Source organism: Ceratotherium simum, chromosome 3, assembly GCF_057802395.1.
Source record: "Ceratotherium simum simum isolate JZ-2026a chromosome 3, ASM5780239v1, whole genome shotgun sequence".
NCBI classification, from domain to species: domain Eukaryota; kingdom Metazoa; phylum Chordata; class Mammalia; order Perissodactyla; family Rhinocerotidae; genus Ceratotherium; species Ceratotherium simum.
The window spans coordinates 31,126,622-31,145,109 of record NC_141902.1 but is presented as its reverse complement, the minus strand read 5'-3'; the positions used below and the strand labels follow the sequence as shown (position 1 = coordinate 31,145,109).

Here is an 18,488-nt window from a genome sequence, read left to right as displayed (position 1 = left end):
AATAAAACAGGAGGAATGATTACTGTTGTAAAATGATTCTTCAAGGGCTATTTTAATAACTGGAGACCTTTGCTGTTTTTAAGCCTTTGTTCCAGCCCACTACATTTTTATCAAGACTAAGAAGTAGAGAAGCTTAAACCTGCTCATCCTTCTCTGCCCTCTTCTCAGCCAACATCGCAACCACTCTACCCAGTTGTTCTTGGGATAAGCCTGTTTCTTCTCTGTTATCCTTGTTCCAAATTCACGTATCAAGTCCTATGGATTATACAGATTTAAAAATCTCTAAACCTTCTTCCTCCTTTCCATCTCTACCACTATCACTTCAGCTGAAGCTCTCATTTCGGCTTTGCTAGAATAGTTAAATAAGCTTCCAGCTGGCATTCCCAGCTCAATGTCAGCCTCTTTGTAATCTATCTTTTATACCGAATCGATCATTCTAAAACATAAATCTCATCATTTTGTTCTCAAAGGATTACCCACTACTTCCAGGTAAAAGTTGCAGGTCCTTTGTGATCTCGCCCAACCTACTTCTCTGCTCTGCTACTCCCCAACATACACCCTCCACTCTATCAAAGCCAAACTGTTTTCAGTTCTCTGGATGTGCTGCATTATTTCATCCCTTAATTCCTTCACACAAATTCCCTGCCTGGACTATCTTTCAGCCCTTCATTGCTTAGCAAATAACCAGTCCTCCTTCAAGATACAAGCGTCACTTCCTCCAGAAAACCCTTCTTGAGTCCAATCTGTTTAGATGCCTCACTTTAGAGCTCTTACAGTGCTCTGTGTTCCCCTTCACCACAGTACTCATCACACTATACAAGGACCAGCGGTTTCGTTAACTACCATCAGTTCCTTAAGACTATGTCTTCTTCATCTTTGTATTCCAGCATACTGCCCAGTGCCAGGTAGGTAGTAAGTCCTCAACAGGTCACAGCTGAATGAATAAAAGCTAAGAGGAGTAGTAAAACCTACAACCAATTGATAATGAATCAGAAATGAAAGCAAAGAACTTTTAAAGTTATATAGGTAGGAAGAAACCACAAGTTATAAAAGTTAGTCTTTCATGAAACTTCTCAGGAATATTTATTATTACACCTGTACTTGGCTCACTCTGTTATCACTACTGTTATATGCCTGACGGAAATCAACATGTATTAAACATCACATAAGCAAGAATAAGTCAAGAGAATTACTGGCTCTTACATGGAGAGAATTGGGGCCACAAGATCCAGGGAGGCGATAAGGATTCCCAGCTCTGCAATAGCAGCAGTTAGAAGTAAAGCCCAGGTAGGTTCCCCATTGGCTTTGCTGTGACCAAAAACCTGTATATAGAAAGGAAATATCAGACACAGGAGTGTGGGGAGTGTTTGACAACGCTCTCTCATTCCTCTATGCTACAGTTTCAGATATCTGACAGGTAACAGTGCTACAACTGTGGTATCTTTTTTTTTTTTTTGTGAGGAAGATCAGCCCTGAGCTAACATCCATGCTAATCCTCCTCTTTTTGCTGAGGAAGACCGGCTCTGAGCTAACATCTATTGCCAATCCTCCTCCTTTTTTTCCCCAGTAGATAGTTGTATGTCATAGTTGCACATCCTTCTAGTTGCTGTATGTGGGATGCAGCCTCAGCATGGCTGGAGAAGCGGTGCGTCAGTGCACGCCCGGGATCCGAACCTGGACCGCCAGTAGCGGAGCGCGCGCACTTAACCACTAAGCCACGGGGCCGGCCCACAACTGTGGTATCTTTTAAATACCTTTACCCTACTCACATACAAACTCATACTAGGGAGTTAGAGGGTACTAAAACCCCACAACTTCATATTATACGATCTAGTAATTCCTAAGCCTAGGAAGGCCACACTGTTTCTCACAAACCCTGAAGAAAAAGGAAGAGGGCATAGGAAGGGGTCACTCACCCTGAGAAAGGGTATGATGTTATCCTTGGCTATAGCCTGTAGCAGCCTCGGTGCACCTGTGAGACTCTGCAGTCCAGCCCCGCATGTTGAGAAGAAGGAGCCAATAACAATCACCCACGGGGATGGCCAAGATAAGGTACCCACCACCAGATTACCTTTCACAGCATCCCCAAACCTGGGAGAGACACAAGAGTGGGGAAATTTAATCTGGAAATAACTTTAGACGGAAAGACTAGAGCGACATTCACCCAATTTTTCTATTTATAATTGTTAGAGAATCAAAATTGAGACAGATGTGAATATTAAGAAACACAAAGATAGGCAGATTTGATCAAAAGGCATTGTTAACCTATATTAAGAAGAAACAACCTGTAGGACCAGAGACTCAGTTAAGCTTCAATTACAGCTTTTCCCCTCAAATTATCAAAATATCTGCTCTTTGCAGAAAAGTACACAAAAATACAAAAAACCAGGGAGAAAATCCATAATCATAACGTAACTGCAAACATTTAGCATACTTTGCGTATTTCAGTCTGTTTACTATGGTTTTTAAAACATAGGTGAGATCACACTGTACCTCTAATTCTGCATTCTTTTTAAACTTATATGCATTTTCCTACATCATGAAAAACGCTTTATGAACAAAAATCTTTAATAGTTTTAATAATATTGCATCATAAAATTCACCTTATCCACTCCTCTAGTGTTGATTTTCTACTATAAAAAACACTGATTAATATTACTGTGCACACATTGACATTTACAGTTCAGTTAGTTCTCCTTATGGCAGATTCCTAATAGGGAATAACTGCAACAAAAGGAAATAAGATCTTAAAATATTCCCAAACCACTACCAAACTGCTTTCCAGAAAAGTTATACCAATTTTTATTCCCACTGGAAGGTATGAAGGTTCACATCTATGGCACGTACGATTTCACACCAGCCTTGAGTATGAAAAATTTAAAAAGTCATTGCTTATTGGATGACTGAAACATGGCATCTCATTGTTTAATTATTTATAGTTTTAATAATTTTTATTAAATATTACACACAAAAAGTAATGTGCAAAACCAAATGTATATTTCGATAAATTTTCACAAAGCAAACATCCCTGTAACTACCATCCAGTCAAGAAACAGAACATTGCCAGCACCCAAAACCCTGTCTTATACCTACTCCTAATCACTAGCCTTTTCTTCTTCCCCACTAGCCTGACTTTGAATACTATGTAGTTTTACCTGTTTTTAAACTTTAAATAAATGAAACAGTATTTATGTTTTATGTTTAGTTTCTTTCACTCAACATTGTGAAATTCATCCTTTTTTTGGACATAGCTTTATTTTCATTGCTATATGGTTTTCCATTGCATGAATACATAATTTATCCATTCTACTACTGATGGACATTGGACTATTTCCAGGTTTTGACTATTAAGAATAATATTGCAAGGGGCCAGCCCAGTGGTGCAGTGGTTAAGTGCATGCGTTCTGCTTCGGCGGCCCTGGGTTCACAGGTTCGGATCCTGGGCGCACACCGATACACCGCTCATCAAGCCATGCTGTGGCGGCGTCCCATATAAAGTAGAGGAAGATGGGCACAGATGTTAGCCCAGGGCCAATCTTCCTCAGCAAAAAAGGGAAGGAATTGGCATCAGATGTTAGCTCAGGGCTGATCTTCCTCACAAAAAAAAGAAAAAAAAATAATATTGCTTGTGGGAATTCTTAGGGATGATTCCTAATGCACATGTGCATGCATATCTGTTGGAAATATTTAGCAGAATGGTCAGGTCATAAGGTATGTGAATGTTCAACTCTAGGAGATAATGACCAACAATTTTCCAAAGTGGTATTATTATTTACACTTTCAATAATTTTTATATTATGTGTGATTTACCAAAGCTCTATAAACCCATAAATTTTCAATTATAATAGTATAGTAATAATAAACTATGCTTATTTATTTTTGTCAACAATATTTATATGGCATCTCTTAGGGCTCTTGTCCTCAAAGAACTTGATCTAGGAGGGGAGAGTGATAGGAAAACAAGTAGCTGCAATACAGTATGCCCAGTGCAATAATACAGTATATTCAAATACAGCAGCTGAACAAAGGGAGGAGTGTTATGTTTGTTTGGGTGCTTCACAGGATAGAAGACACTTAGTCTAGTCTTAGAGGATGAAGAACATAAGTCTGCCAGGTGGGAGTAGCCATTGTAATAAAAAAAAAAAATGTGTGGATGGATGGAGATCTGAAACAACAAGGCATATTTAACTTTAAGTTATGGCTGGAGCATAGGGAGTTTATAAGGGGATGGTAGGAAATGAGATTAGAAAGAGGCAGACACGGCCAGATCAAAATAATGGAGTTTAAGAGGCTGTGACAGGCTCTGAAGCAAAAAGGTTTGTATGATCAAATTTTGTGTTTTAGAAAAATCATTCTGGTGGCAGCATGGAAAAAGGATTAGAAGGCAGTAAAACTGAAGAGAGATTATTACAACAATCTAAGCAAAAGATCCTGAAGGCCTGTACAAAGTGATGGGAATAAAGAATAGTGGAAAGGATGTGAGATCTATTTTGGTGAAAGAAGGAATTTACAGGGCTTAGACACCAATTGGATGAGGGAATTGATGGAAAAGGTCTAGGATAACACCTAGGTTTCTGTTTTGAGAAAGGGATGAATGGTAAGGCTATTAACTTCCCAAGATGGGGAAAATGGGAAGAGAAGTAGCAGGTATCAGGGAAAGATTTTTCTAGGAATCTCTTGCAAAAACATATTTTATACTCATAGGTGAGAGAAAAGGAAAAACAAACACTCAGCAGCCCTTATGAAGGAAATTAAGAAAGTAAGTTTCAAGCTTTTATTTAGAATGCCAACAGAATTAGATACAATCGGCCCTCCACATACAGATCCATGGTTGGCTGACTCTGTGAATGCAGAACCTCGGAGAGGGAGGGCTGACTGTATATACTTATGCCTCATAAAGGAAATGCTAGAGACATTTGGAAGTTTTGTTTTGTTTTTTTCACTTGCCTTCCTTTACTTTTGGTCTTAGTTTTCCAAAAGCTCTTAATGTACAGGGAAGTCCTCATTATTCAGACAAATTCACTGCTTTATTGAAGAGCCATATTCATTGCATCTCACATATTTATCACAACATACTGGCTCTTATTATTCACTAACTTTTTTGGGAACTATATACATATATTTTCTAATTGCTAGTCATGATAGACACATCAGGTTGGGTTTTGAGTTTATAACTGTCTTGGGGCCATGTGGGATGATCAGACATAATGGAAGACAGACATATGATTATTACAAAGAAATCAACTACTCACTTGTCTCTGAGAACAACGCCTTCAATACATGCACCAAAAAGGACAACATTGCTTAAATCTACCACATTGAGAGTCAAGGAAAGTGGCTTTCACCCTCTAAGACGAGATAGAAAGTAGACACTCAGGATATTTCTTCTGTTAGTAAAATGAGTTGCTAAATTCACTAATCCTATAAATTCTTGCTTGAATTTTAGAGATGAGGTGGGTAGATTACCTGGTGAGAAGTAAAGTGGCAAAAAGCAGATATCTTTATTACCGATATAAAAATACTGATCATCCTACTTCTACTGATGTTCCTATGACTAAGGCTCAGACGGAATCCATGAAAAGGATACAGACAAAGGAGGTGGTCAAGATGGCGAGGATCGTGCCAATGGGAATAGACTTTTGAGCATCTTTTAGATCTCCAGATCTGTTTGATCCAGCCATGATACCTTTAGAGAAGGAAAAAAGAACAAGTTAACTTCTTGAGATCCTGGACACTTTGATATTCATACTGATACCAAAGACTAGAGGCAAATCTAAGAACCCTGAGACTATAATTCTGTCTCCTGAGAAAAATCACTCCTTGGGTCTGATAGCTTCTAAAATAGACAAAAGCCCATCTGCTTACCTGTGACAGAGGGAAAGAAGATCCCCACCAGAAGAGTGAAGGAGGTAGTGATGTCAACAAGGACATACTCATGGTTTAAGCTGCCTAAGACATCAAAAGATTTAGCTGAAGGCTTTTCAATGATCTCTCCCTTGGGTAGATAGTTACTCCAAAGGTTCTCTGTAGTAGGAATAAAAGGGGATATAAACAGCAGCCATATGGAAAGAAGATAATTAGATAATTTTCTTCACAAACAACATTCTAAATCAGACTCCTCATTTATGTAGTTTTTTTGTTGTTGTTTTTGTTTTTTTGGTGAGGAAGATTAGCCCTGAGCTAATATCTGTTGCCAATCCTCTTCTTCTTGCTGAGGAAGATTGGCCCCGGGCTAACATCTGTGCCTATCTTTCTCTACTTTATATGTGGGATGCCTGCCACAGCATGGCTTGATAAGCAGTGCATAGGTCCGCGCCCGGGATCCAAACTTGCAAACCCCAGGCCGCTGAAATGGAGCGTGCAAATATCACTACTATGCCACTGGGCTGGCCCCTCATTTATGCAGTTTTTAAAGGTATGTTTACTTCTACATGAGCACATATATATGCACATACATATTGCACAATAAAGCACACATAATAAAAACTTAATGCCCTTCCTCATCTGGTTCAAATATAATTTGACAAAATGCTTTGGTACATCCAAATGCAGTTAAGTTTACTAATGCAAATTAGTAAAAGTTAAGCAGACCAAAGCTGAACGTCCCGCAAAGCCTCTTATTTTTCTTTTATTAGTCATCAATGCTATTTATAACAACTTAGTGTAAACTTGCTTACATGCAAAGAAATTTGTGGACCAAACATTTAAGATAGAAGTCACTTAAGGAAAGAGTTTCAGAAATTTAGCTGAGTTACGAAAACACATATGTGCGTGCGATGACATTAAAATAGTTCCATTCTAGCTGTCACTGTGGGAAGAATATTGGAAATTTTACAATAACACATTGAATATTTTATTATCTTATCCTAGGTTAAAAAGTGATTTGCTCAGCTCTGCTCTCGAAAGGAGGTAATTTTTAGCAGATAACACTGCAAGGGAGTCCTGAAAAAGAATAAATACACTAACAGAAAAGCAGAAAGATGCTGAATTAAGAGCTGTATGCTGAGCTTAAGGAGGGAAGCGGCACCATGGCAATGAGTCTTCACAGACAACAGAGGAGTGTAAGATGGCAAAGCCCGTTTTCCTCAGAGTAAAATAAAAAACTTGTCCAAAAACCTCCTAACTTACCTGTAATGACACCACTAGCCAATCCAGGAATGCCCTGGATTGAAGTGATATTATTGTGAACAAAGTATTCGTCACAGGTGGCATTGAAAAATTGACTTGAGTTACAGAAGAAGCCCCACAACTTTGAAGGTACTGTCATGTTGTTAATTTCCTTGGTCTTAGAGCAAATGTCAATGTGTCTTGATGAAAGGGTGCGGTTACCCAGCATGCAGACCCTAAGTAAAAACCAACAGGGAGAACGATGAAGCAAGGGAAAAAAATATATAAAAAACGAAATAGGTTAGAAATAGGTTAGTAAACAGTAAATAGCTTAGTAAAGGAGAAAAAATCTCATCTCTTAAGAGAGTCTATTGTCATGGATGGGAAAGGAACTAATATTTATTGACTACTCTGTAAATAGTGACTTACATTTTCTGGCAACTTAATCCTTATAGCCATCTCACAAAATATGTATTAGTATTTCTATTTTGTGGATGGAGAAACTGAAGCTTAGAGAGATAAAGCAGTCTGCCTGAGGTCATATAGGTGGTAGGTGGTAGGTGGCTGGGCCAGAATTCAAACAGAACTGTCTGAAGACATTATGCTGACTCATCTTCCAAAATTTCTAGGTTATTAACCAATTGGTAGGTCTAAAAGAATCCTCGAGTCCTTTTGTTTTTCTTACAAAAAAACAAATCTCCCCTATTTATTTTTTTGGCCTAGAAAAGCCTTATGTTCATAACAACCCCCTTGAAAATGTTATGCTAAAGGTCAAACCTTTTGGCTACTGTTTCAAGGAAGACAGCTGGGCTAGAATTAAAAAGCACATCCCTCTGTGGCCTAAGAGAAAACTGTTTTTGAACTTAAGCCTAGACCCAGCAGGAGTATAGATATTTAAGGATAATACAAATATTAACTGCTGATTTTATTTTCTTCTTTAACCCAGATATATAAATATGAACAAAGGAATAATATGCCCATGGTTAAAATACCTCTCAGGAGGAACAAAGCAACTTTTACAATCCACAAAATGATAGCATATGTACAGAAGGAACCACGTACCCATTACTCAGCTTCAATAACTCTCAACATTTCCCAGTCCTGTTTTATGCATTCCCTTAGGTTATCTTGTTTTGCTGGAATATTTTCAAGAAAACAGCATGTATCATGACCTTTCACCCACCAAAAAAAAGAGGAGCATCAAAGGAGAATTTGAGGCAAAATGGAATTTCCCAAGTTAAGATATAGCCAGAATGTAGCCTTTAGTACTTTTATGACTCTAAAAAGGATCTTCAGCTAGTCTGAAGCCCCCAGATAAGCAGACTGAAAATTTACGATGGAATCGATTGCTGACATCATTTAGCATAGAAGAAACACTGGACTGGGAGTCAGGAAATCACAGGGCTTGTGTTCTTTGCTCTGCCATTAATTAACTTTGGGGCATGTCATTTAATCTCTATGGACCTATTTTTTTCATCTTGAAAAATCTATTTTTCTGTAATCAGGTTAAATCAACATAGCACTGATGAGTTTGATCCCTGGATGATCCAGATGACTTTTCAAAGACAATCTCTGTAACAAGATTACAAACAATACTCAGTGCTGGCTAGTCCCTATGCCACTAGTCAAACAGAAAACAGGTGAGCCTGTGAGTCACAGATCTGTACAAATCCATTACTACTTTGAAAAATATATTTGAAGGTATCTGCACTAATGGTATGTAATATAATCTATATGTAGAGAGACACATATGCCAACGATTTGACATTTATTTCCCTTTATTTTATGACTAGAAAAGTCCATTATGGGACTAACAGCAGAATAAAAAAATTAATTAACCACAAATACTTAGGCAGGAGTTTGGCTTTTCTTAACTCTTGATTTTTCATTAATAAAAGGAATCCAACATTTAAAAACTTTATAAAGCTTGCTGGCAATAACTATACTGTTTGTAAAGCCCTTCATGAATAGCTCAAATATGTGCAATCATTATCAGGGGTTTTGGAAAAACCTAGTATCTATATCCAAATGATGGTTACAGTTGCCAGTTCTATGCTTGGGACATAAGGAAGAGGATCGACATGAGAGTTTGCTGGGAGGCTTCCTGCCTAGATGTTAACTGGGCTTATCCAAGACAGAAATCTCAGAGAGACTCTGAAAGTCTGACTTGAAATAATCACATCATCAGATATTGTCAATGACTATCCAATAATGATGGCTAGTCAGAGAGACAGACACATACGGGAAGTGTGGAGGGGCAAAAGAAGACTTGATGGCTCCAGCATAGATGGCCAAGATGGACACAATGACACAGGCCAGGAAAAGTGAAGCAAACTTGTTCACATAGCGTACGCCGATGAATACCACCAAGACCAGGAGGACCAAGAAGGCTGTGCCATAGACACGCATGTTATTTAGCATGGCTGCTGACTCCTTGAGCGCATCATCGCTACGGAAGATGGCAGCCCGGGGGACAATATATACCTGTTAAGCCAAAGAAGTAGAAAATGAAGTCATTTCAAAGTAATCAAGCAAAAGGGCTGTTGTAGTTTGCATTTGCTTTCACAAAGGAAAGCAAAGCTGTGACAGAAAATGACTGGAGACTTAGCCCAATTCTTATTTGGATCTACAGTGTCTACAGAAATGGGATATTATTGATTTTTGTTTTTCAGTCTACATGCTTTTCTGAATACCTACATTCCAAATGGAAAAAACAAGGAATGCATTAATAATTTACTCAAATGGTTATATAAAATAATTGCAATGATTATTTTGAGTCCTACTTCTGCTATCATTACTTTGAATAGAAAATATATCCCAGTGAATAAAGAAAGAAATGGAAAACATTTTATTTCATTGAGATAAAGTTACTACAAAAGATAAACTTTATTTTACTTTTTCCTCATTAGTGCAAGTCTTGCCTCTGATTGATTCCTATAGCTGATCGATCTCTCAGAAGCTTTGATATCAAAGAACAAAATAAATCCAAATCTATATCTTTTCTATCATGAAGACCACAATTAAGTCATTACTCACCAGAAAAATTTCAATGGCACCAAGGATATACATGGCTGCTGCAAATGTGGTACCAAGGTAAAAGCAGAGGCCAACAGCCCCACCAAACTCTGGGCCCAGTGCCCGGGAAATCATAAAGTATGAGCCCCCAGCTAAAAGACAAAATAGAAAGTGAACAGCATAAAGAAAGTACATTAGTAAGAGGAATTATGACTTGTAGACGAGTCATAAAGAAGAAGAACAAAAATATGCAGAAGGATAGGGGCCAGCCCCTGGCTTAGTGGTTAAGTGTGCGTGCTCTGCTACTAGCGGCCCGGGTTCGGATCCTGGGCGTGCACCGACGACCGCTTGTCCAGCCATGCTGAGGCGGCGTCCCACATACAGCAACTAGAAGGATGTTCAACTATGACATGCGGCTGTCTACTGGGGCTTTGGGGAGAAAAAGGAGGAGGATGGGCAATAGATGTTAGCTCAGGGCTGGTCTTCCTCAGCAAAAAGAGGGGGATTGGCATGGATGTTAGCTCAGGGCTGATCATCCTCACACACACACACACAAAAATATGCAGAAGGATAATGTTTCAGGCTTTTGAAAACCCTGAATATGAATAAAAAGCAGATTTGCTAGTGGGAAGTAAAAGACGCAACCTTTTTGGTAGGATACACTGCACGGCTAAAGCTCCACAAGCAGCAGCACAATTTGTCAGTATAACTTAGAAAATCATCAGAAAATATTTACTACAGGCACGAGACAGCCAAATAAAATACTTTCTAACTGAAAGAAGCTAAGAAAGCGATGGAAATTAAAGCATACTAGCTTAGAACATAAAGAAAAGTTTAAAGAAGGTATCCTAAAGTCAAATAGTTTTAGTGTCTATGGCCAACAGACTAAGTAGTTTTCTATTCCTCGGAAGTTTGCACCTCTGGCTTTATAGCATAAACATACAGTAATCACTGACAACCCCTGAAATCCAATCTTAGTCTACTGACCTGGCACCACTCCATTAGTGGCAATGGCACTCATGGAGATAGCAGTCAACATTGTCTGTAAAGAAAGGGAAAGAAGACTTACTGTATAAGATGACATTTCTGTACTATTTTCCCATCTGTGGACCTCACAGCACTTATCAAACACTTAACTCTACCTACTTTTATGGAGGGAGTTGCCTGTCATATCTCATGGTATGGAAATGAGATGTGGTTCAACTCATTGCACCAGTCACACTACCGTTATCTGGAGTATTTCTGTTAAAACACCCCTACACTGTAATCAGTAGGTTAGGTGTTATGAAGAACCACTGATCTCGCCCTGAATCTCTCATTGAATAACTTGGAAAACAGACTGGAAACTAAGAATAATCAGTAAGGAAGGGAACCACCGAAGACTTTTGAGCTCATAAGAACTGTATTTTAAAAACATTACCTGGTAGCAGAGTTTAAAATGGATTGCAGATAGGGAGCAAATGGAGGCAGAGTGACTTGTTAGCAGCTATTATACAGTAGTTTAGTGAGAGGTAAGGACTACAGTGGTGGTAGTGGGAATATAAAGGAAGGGTCTATTTATAAAGGTAAGAGATTTCAGAGGGAGACTTGATTGGCCTTGGTAGCTGATTTAGATGTGAGAGGCAATTAAGGAGCCAAATTACGGCCCTGAAGTTTCAAGACTAAGAAACTAAAAAAAATGGTAGTACCATTAAGTTTTTAATGATATAAACTATGTCTGTGTACCTGCTTTGTATAGTATGTAGCTGTCTTAACATGAGTACAGCCATGTTTGGCCGCTCCATTGACCTATGGCCAACAGTGCACAAAGAAATATAGGGCTGCTTTCTGTGTGGTGGGAATTGGCCTTTTCCCGGGAACTGGCCTTTCTCCCACAGAGAGAGTTGCAAGTTGTAACACTTCAAGGCTCTTGGAGTGTCGTAGCACGGGATGGACTGGCCATCTGTGCAGGGCTAGGATGATAACCAGAGAGAACAATGCACGTACACAATTACTGGGCTGGGACGTTAGCCAGGGGGCTCAGTACATGTATGCCACTGATACCCATTTGTGCATGGAAACACTAAATGCTTGCTCCGCAAACTCTGTAATTGCTTACTCTGAAAATTACTGCTGGTATAAAAACTGCTGGAAACTGAGACCTGATGAGAGTTCCACCTGTGGAAGGGACGCCTTGCCCAGGATGTGTGATCCCTGCCCAGCCACGTCGATTGACAGGACTCTCCCGGCAGTGGGGCATGGAAGTTGTGAGTAACTGATTTGATGTGAAGTAATTGATTTGATGTGAAGTAATTGATCTGATGTGTTCTCTTTTCAGTCAACCTGGTGTTTCTCTTTCCGGTTGATTTGTGTCATTTCTCTTCAGTCGATGTGGATGTTTTCCCTTTCCAGTTGAGCTGATGTTTTTTCCCTCTTAATATTTGACCTATTCGCATGTGTTTGCAGACTATCACCTTTACTATCCTCTATATAATAAAATATACCTTCAGTTCATTTGTTTGGAGTGGAGAGTGTCTTTTACGACTCCGATCGAACCCCCGAACCTCTCGTAACAGTAGCTGAACACAATGCACAGAGAGGGTATAATGGTGATAGTAATAAAAGAGGTCAGTAGACGTTGAAACTTACAATAAAATTGATGTGACTGGGATACACAGATAAGAAGAGTTTAAATTAAAGGAAGATCAGAATGTTCTCCATATAGTGGAGAGAAGACCTGGAAAGAACACCTGAATTTCTGGGGAAGGGATAACGGATGAGACTTCAAAACAAAACGAATACCCCTCACCCCCAAAAAACAATCAATTTTGTTTCTCAATAGGACACTGGAGTAGTACATCACATTTTCTAACACATTTTATGTCACAACTTTGGTGCTATCAAGCTCAAATGGTCTGTATTTTGAATTCTTTGAAGACAGTGACTGTATCTTCTACTCCCTGTAGAAGTCCTCCTCATAATTTCTAGTACATCATATTATAGATATAAGCAGTGAATAACTGACACTAAATAACTGACCATCCTTTAGATTTTAATATTGAAATAATCTTTCCTGTTGAGATCATGACTCTTGTCCTAGTATTCTTTGTTTTATTCCCAAAGAGGTCAAGTGCATATACTCTCGAGCTCTCGCAACATTCCAGGTGATCTCCAGGAGCCAACTCAGGACTTACACAGCAGCAGCAGATAAGGACAATTGCAAAGGCCTGAAGAACTCCAGCTGTGCCCACCACCCATGTAAGGCGTAGAAACAGGATCACTCCAAAGATATTCTGCAGACATGGGAGGTAGACACCCATGAAAGTACCCATTTGGGGAATCTAGAAAGAAAGATGTTGACAAAAGAAAAAATTATATAGTCATCTAGAAGAGATGCTTTTATCCCCTTACTTTTATATGAAAACTTGCTCCCTAACTACTATATTAATAATCTCAAAGCAGAGATAATAAGTTTAAGTGGTATCTTTTTTTTTTTTTTTGTGAGGAAGATCAGCCCTGAGCTAACATCCATGCTAATCCTCCTCTTTTTGCTGAGGAAGACCAGCTCTGAGCTAACATCTGTTGCAAATCCTCCTCCTTTTTTTCCCCCGAAGCCCCAGTAGATAGTTGTATGTCATAGTTGCACATCCTTCTAGTTGCTGTATGTGGGACGCGGCCTCAGCATGGCCGGAGAAGCGGTGCGTTGGTGCGCGCCCAGGATCTGAACCCGGGCCGCTAATAGCGGAGCACGCGCACTTAACCGCCAAGCCACGGGGCCGGCCCTAAGCAGTATCTTAAAAGAGACACATAGAAAATCTCCAACTTACAAATGTCTACCACCATAGCTTTTATTATTCCTAGAGCTACACATTTTTACTTTACATGGGTCACTACATGTTTTTACATAGGCATTTAACCACAAACTTTTAAGTGCACCCCTAACAGTTTAAAATTTTCTGTTCTTCAAAGGTGTTAGCTTTCTCTTTTCATTTTTTTTTTTTTTTTTTTTTTTTATTTTTTCCCCCCAAAGCCCCAGTGGATAGTTGTGTGTCGTAGCTGCACATCCTTCTAGTTGCTGCATGTGGGACTCGGCCTCAGGATGAACGGAGAAGTGGTGCCTTGATGCGCACCCGGGATCCAAACCCGGGCCGCCAGAATCGCAGCGCGCGCACTTAACCACCAAGCCACAGGGCCGGCCCTCTCTTTTCATTTAAAAATGGAATAATGGGGGCCGGCCCGGTGGCATAGTGGTTAAGTTCGCCTGCTCTGTTTTGGAGGCCCGGGGTTTGCAGGTCTGGATCCCGGGTGCGGACCTACTCACTGCTTATCAAGTCATGCTGTGGCAGGCATCCCACATATAAAGGAGAGGCGGATTGGCAACAGATGTTGGCTCAAGGCTAATCTTACACACACACACACACACACACACACACAAACACACGGAATAATGACTTGATAGAATTCCTTCTCAGGGCTAATCTTCCACACACACACACACACACACACACACACACACACACAGAGACACGGAATAATGACTTGATAGAATTCCTTCTCAGGGCTAATCTTCCACACACACACACACACACACACACACACAGAGACACGGAATAATGACTTGATAGAATTCCTTCAGAATTCGGCATAAATCCTTCATAGTAGTTGGTAAAGGCAGTTGGTAAGGTGAAGATCTGAGGGTTGTTGTACCCCTGAACAAGCAGAAAGCTAACCTGTAATATTGTTCTATATTTTCGTTTTGAGAAAAACTGATACTTGGTCTTCGAAAAACCTAACAACTTCACAACAGAGAGATGGTACCAGCAGATGGGCGTGGACCCTCTTCTCGTCAAGTGTTGTTCCTTCTCCCTGGAATGCTCTTCTCCCAGCTATTCATGGTTCACTCCTCACCTTCCTTAGGTCTGCTCAAATATCACCCTGTCAGAAGGGCTTTCTCTGACCAACCTCGCTAAAACGGCAACACACTCTGTCCTGGCTCCCTTGCTGGACAGTCTCAGTCTCTTTACCCTGCTTATATTTTTGTTAGAGCATTTATCAACATTTAATATGTTACATATTTTAAAACAGCCTAAGGACTGTCTCCTCACACTAGAACTCAGACTGCATGACAGCAGGACATTGCTCTGTTTGTGCTGTGACCCCTGTGCCCAGAAGTATCAAGCATTCGATAAATGGTTATGGAGCACAGAGTGATGCCCTGCATATTTCCTCCTTTCTTATATACCGCAGTCGTTTATTTATCCTTGTTATTCTAAGGCCTCACCTTGGTGGGCTTCTTTTTCCCTTCACTGATGTTCTCTGCCTCTTCATGTTCCTTTGCTCCCTGTGTCAGATTGGTATAATTGGCCATGCGGCTGAGGAGAGAAGACACTTTTGGTCTGGTGTCCATTTCTTCCTATAAAGCCAGAAATATGGAAGAAAGGAGAGATGAAGAACACACTGGAACTAAGCATCAATATGACCTCTCTACTGGAAAATTTCAAAGTAAATGAGAAAATATTTCACAGGTAAATATTTTAAGAAAATTTATCAATGAGACTTTATTTTTCTCCTACATTAAAATATCACACTTCATTAGGGCTACATGAATCCTTATAAAATTCTTAAATGAAAACCTTCATTATTCTTTCTAATATCTTAACTTTACAGTAGAAACAAAATCACACTGGCCCCTACAGACAGCTGCAACCTTGTAAAGAACATTGATAATACGATCTTGAACTACAGTACCCCCTTTCTTTAGGCTACTAACATTTAAGACTATTATTTATAGCATCAAGCATAGATGAAAAACTTTTGTGACTTAACTAAATATTCACCTCAGACCTTTTCTTGAAGGAGGCTGAGAAAAAATATTTTAAAAATAGGCATACTGAGAGAAGCGACACTTGTATCATTGTCCAAAGGTAGACAAAAGCAGCACTGGACCAAAGCAGGCTCCTTTCAACAACCCGGCCGCAGACCCCATCAGAGTCCACGCTGTCAGAATCGGATAAGACACATAGGTCCTCCTAATCTAGCAGACTGCTTCCTACACTGATTTTTGGTCAGCAGTTCTAGGGTAAATGATAGTCTTCCCAAACACAGAGTTGAAAAAACATTATTTTATACTTAGAAGACAATTCCAAAGTGAACATTTAAGTCCTAGCTGAATTAGATAGCAAGGTTCTCCATATGCCTGCGATGTCAACATTCCTTCTCCTTATTTCACAGAAATTGAATAGCTACTCATTAATCAGCAATAATTACATTATAAAGATTTAAGTAACTACAATGACAAATTATAATATAACTATTGTATTTTAACAATTAGTTATTAAATTACACAGCCTGTACTGTTCTAAAACTAAATGGGGTAGGAAAAAGCTATCTTGAAATGTCTGCCCTACTTTTCTCCCAAATATTACCTCAAAGAGTGCCAAATTTTTATCAAAGTATTCATCTCCTTCTTCATAATTGGAATTATTGAGATAAGCATTTCGAGCTTTCTTATGCCCATCATCTGGGGAAAAAAAAGTAAAAGCAAGTTAGTTTCTCACTGGTATTGAAGAAGCATCAGCACCAAATAACTGTATGTTGCCTCTGTATTAATAGAACCCATTTCCATACTCAAATTTTAATCTGAGAGAGGCAGAACTCAATCAGCACTGCTTGGAGAACGTGGCCCCCTCTCCAACAGGAGCAAAAACAAATCTCTAAGAAGTAAACATGGGTCATTCCTTTTCCTAACAATCTGAAGACCTGTGGAAACACTATTCTTTTAGGATTCTGGCCTATAGAGACCCTACTCTTAAAGTCACTCAAATCTAGGATGAAAATAAAAAATACAATACTTATTGTGTACCTACTCAGTGTACAATACTGTGCTAGATATGGGCTACTTTACATACTGTTGCTGTTGATAATGGCAGTCAAAACTCTTTGCCTCCAGGGTTCTCCAACCTTTTATAAATGACATTAGGTTATTTAACCAAGTATTATTTTTGCAGAAACCCTTGCCACATATTTATGTTAAAAGAGGCACCCCCCTAAGATTTTGGTGAACCAGCTATGAAGGAAAAAAAAAGAAAAAGACTGAGCACTTTCTTAATTTTGGTTCTTTACCGTGTAAAAGTTATATAATTACAATTGTCTGGTAGAAGAGAAAGAAAATAAGTTATGTAAATATCATTAAGAACTAAGACTTTAAATACTGAGGAAATAGACACCAAAATAAAAATTAAAGAAATTAATTTAAAGTCCTATAACCTTAGAGACATAAGATGAGCTTGGGAAACAGCCAACAAGCTATCAAAATAACTGGGACACGTCAAAGGACATAAAAGGCAACCTGAAGGAGTTCCCACTGGCTAAAATGGGGATAATATGAGCACTAGAAATAAATAATGCAATGGATTGAAATGCAAATACATGAAATATCCAAAATGATATTTTAAAAAATTAGTCACCTTTGTCGAGTTGCTAAGGAACAACATGTAACTCTGAAAAATAATAAATGGAAAGAATCAAATAATTATCTTGCCTTTCCTGTACCAACTGTATTTCAGGTAACCAAATAGTTAAATTTCTTCATTATAGAAATATTCTAGCTAATAAATGCAGTTGGAATGATACAATTAGACAAAAAAAATTACCAATTTTCAACGCCTAATGAAATAATGGATCTAGGCAATTATCATCAATGGTTGCTAAAACCATTAGGTGAAGGGCAGAGGCAGAACTTTATAATGGATGGATCAGGGTGATCTGGAACCTACCAATCAATCTTAACATCACTAAAAGAAGGACAACACAATCTCCTAATATAATATAATGAAAAATACACTGTGCAACCTATGATGTATTCTTATCAAAAGAATGGAAATTGAATATAATCAAGCTTCTAATTCTAACTACCAGTTCACAGAAAACAGAGGAAGAACATGTTAGACATCACCACAAAGATGCAATCATCAAATTCAGAATGTGGGAAGTTCTACGTGACAATCTGATTTCTTCAACAAATAAATGGCATAAACTAAACAGGGTGAACTCTTACAAATTAAAAGAGACTTAAGAGACCAATTGCAGGGTGTTAAACCTGTTAGAATCCTCACTCAAATCAAATGTAAAAAAACATTTTTGAAACAGAAATTTGAATGTAGACTGGTTATTTTTTTTAAAATGGGTAAGTAAAATCATACGATGTCTAGAATTTTCTTTAAAATATTCCAGGAAAACATTAGGTGGGGACTTGAAAATAGCTTCGCAACATTGTTGAAGCTAGATGATGGGTTCACGGAGGTTCATTATCTTATTCCATCCACTTTTCTGTATCTTTGGAAATTTCCATAATAAAAAGTTATAAAAAGAAAGGAAAATGTAATTCT

General features: G+C 38.8%; 1 protein-coding gene across 6 annotated transcripts in view; it reads right to left on the bottom strand.

Moving 5' to 3' along the window:
* The window catches only part of SLC12A6 (solute carrier family 12 member 6), an 86,006-nt gene that overhangs the window by 19,753 nt on the left and 47,765 nt on the right, over positions 1–18,488 (bottom strand). For all 6 annotated transcript variants that reach the window (XM_004421363.3, XM_004421366.3, XM_087424640.1 and 3 more), the window contains 12 exons: positions 16,527–16,621; positions 15,383–15,514; positions 13,296–13,442; positions 11,110–11,164; positions 10,144–10,274; positions 9,350–9,591; positions 7,129–7,343; positions 5,866–6,024; positions 5,588–5,686; positions 5,253–5,310; positions 1,917–2,091; positions 1,204–1,322 (listed from right to left, as the gene is read on the bottom strand). In XM_004421363.3, the coding sequence (XP_004421420.1) occupies positions 1,204–1,322; positions 1,917–2,091; positions 5,253–5,310; positions 5,588–5,686; positions 5,866–6,024; positions 7,129–7,343; positions 9,350–9,591; positions 10,144–10,274; positions 11,110–11,164; positions 13,296–13,442; positions 15,383–15,514; positions 16,527–16,621 (1,627 nt within the window). The remainder of the gene's footprint in view (positions 1–1,203; positions 1,323–1,916; positions 2,092–5,252; positions 5,311–5,587; positions 5,687–5,865; positions 6,025–7,128; positions 7,344–9,349; positions 9,592–10,143; positions 10,275–11,109; positions 11,165–13,295; positions 13,443–15,382; positions 15,515–16,526; positions 16,622–18,488) is intronic.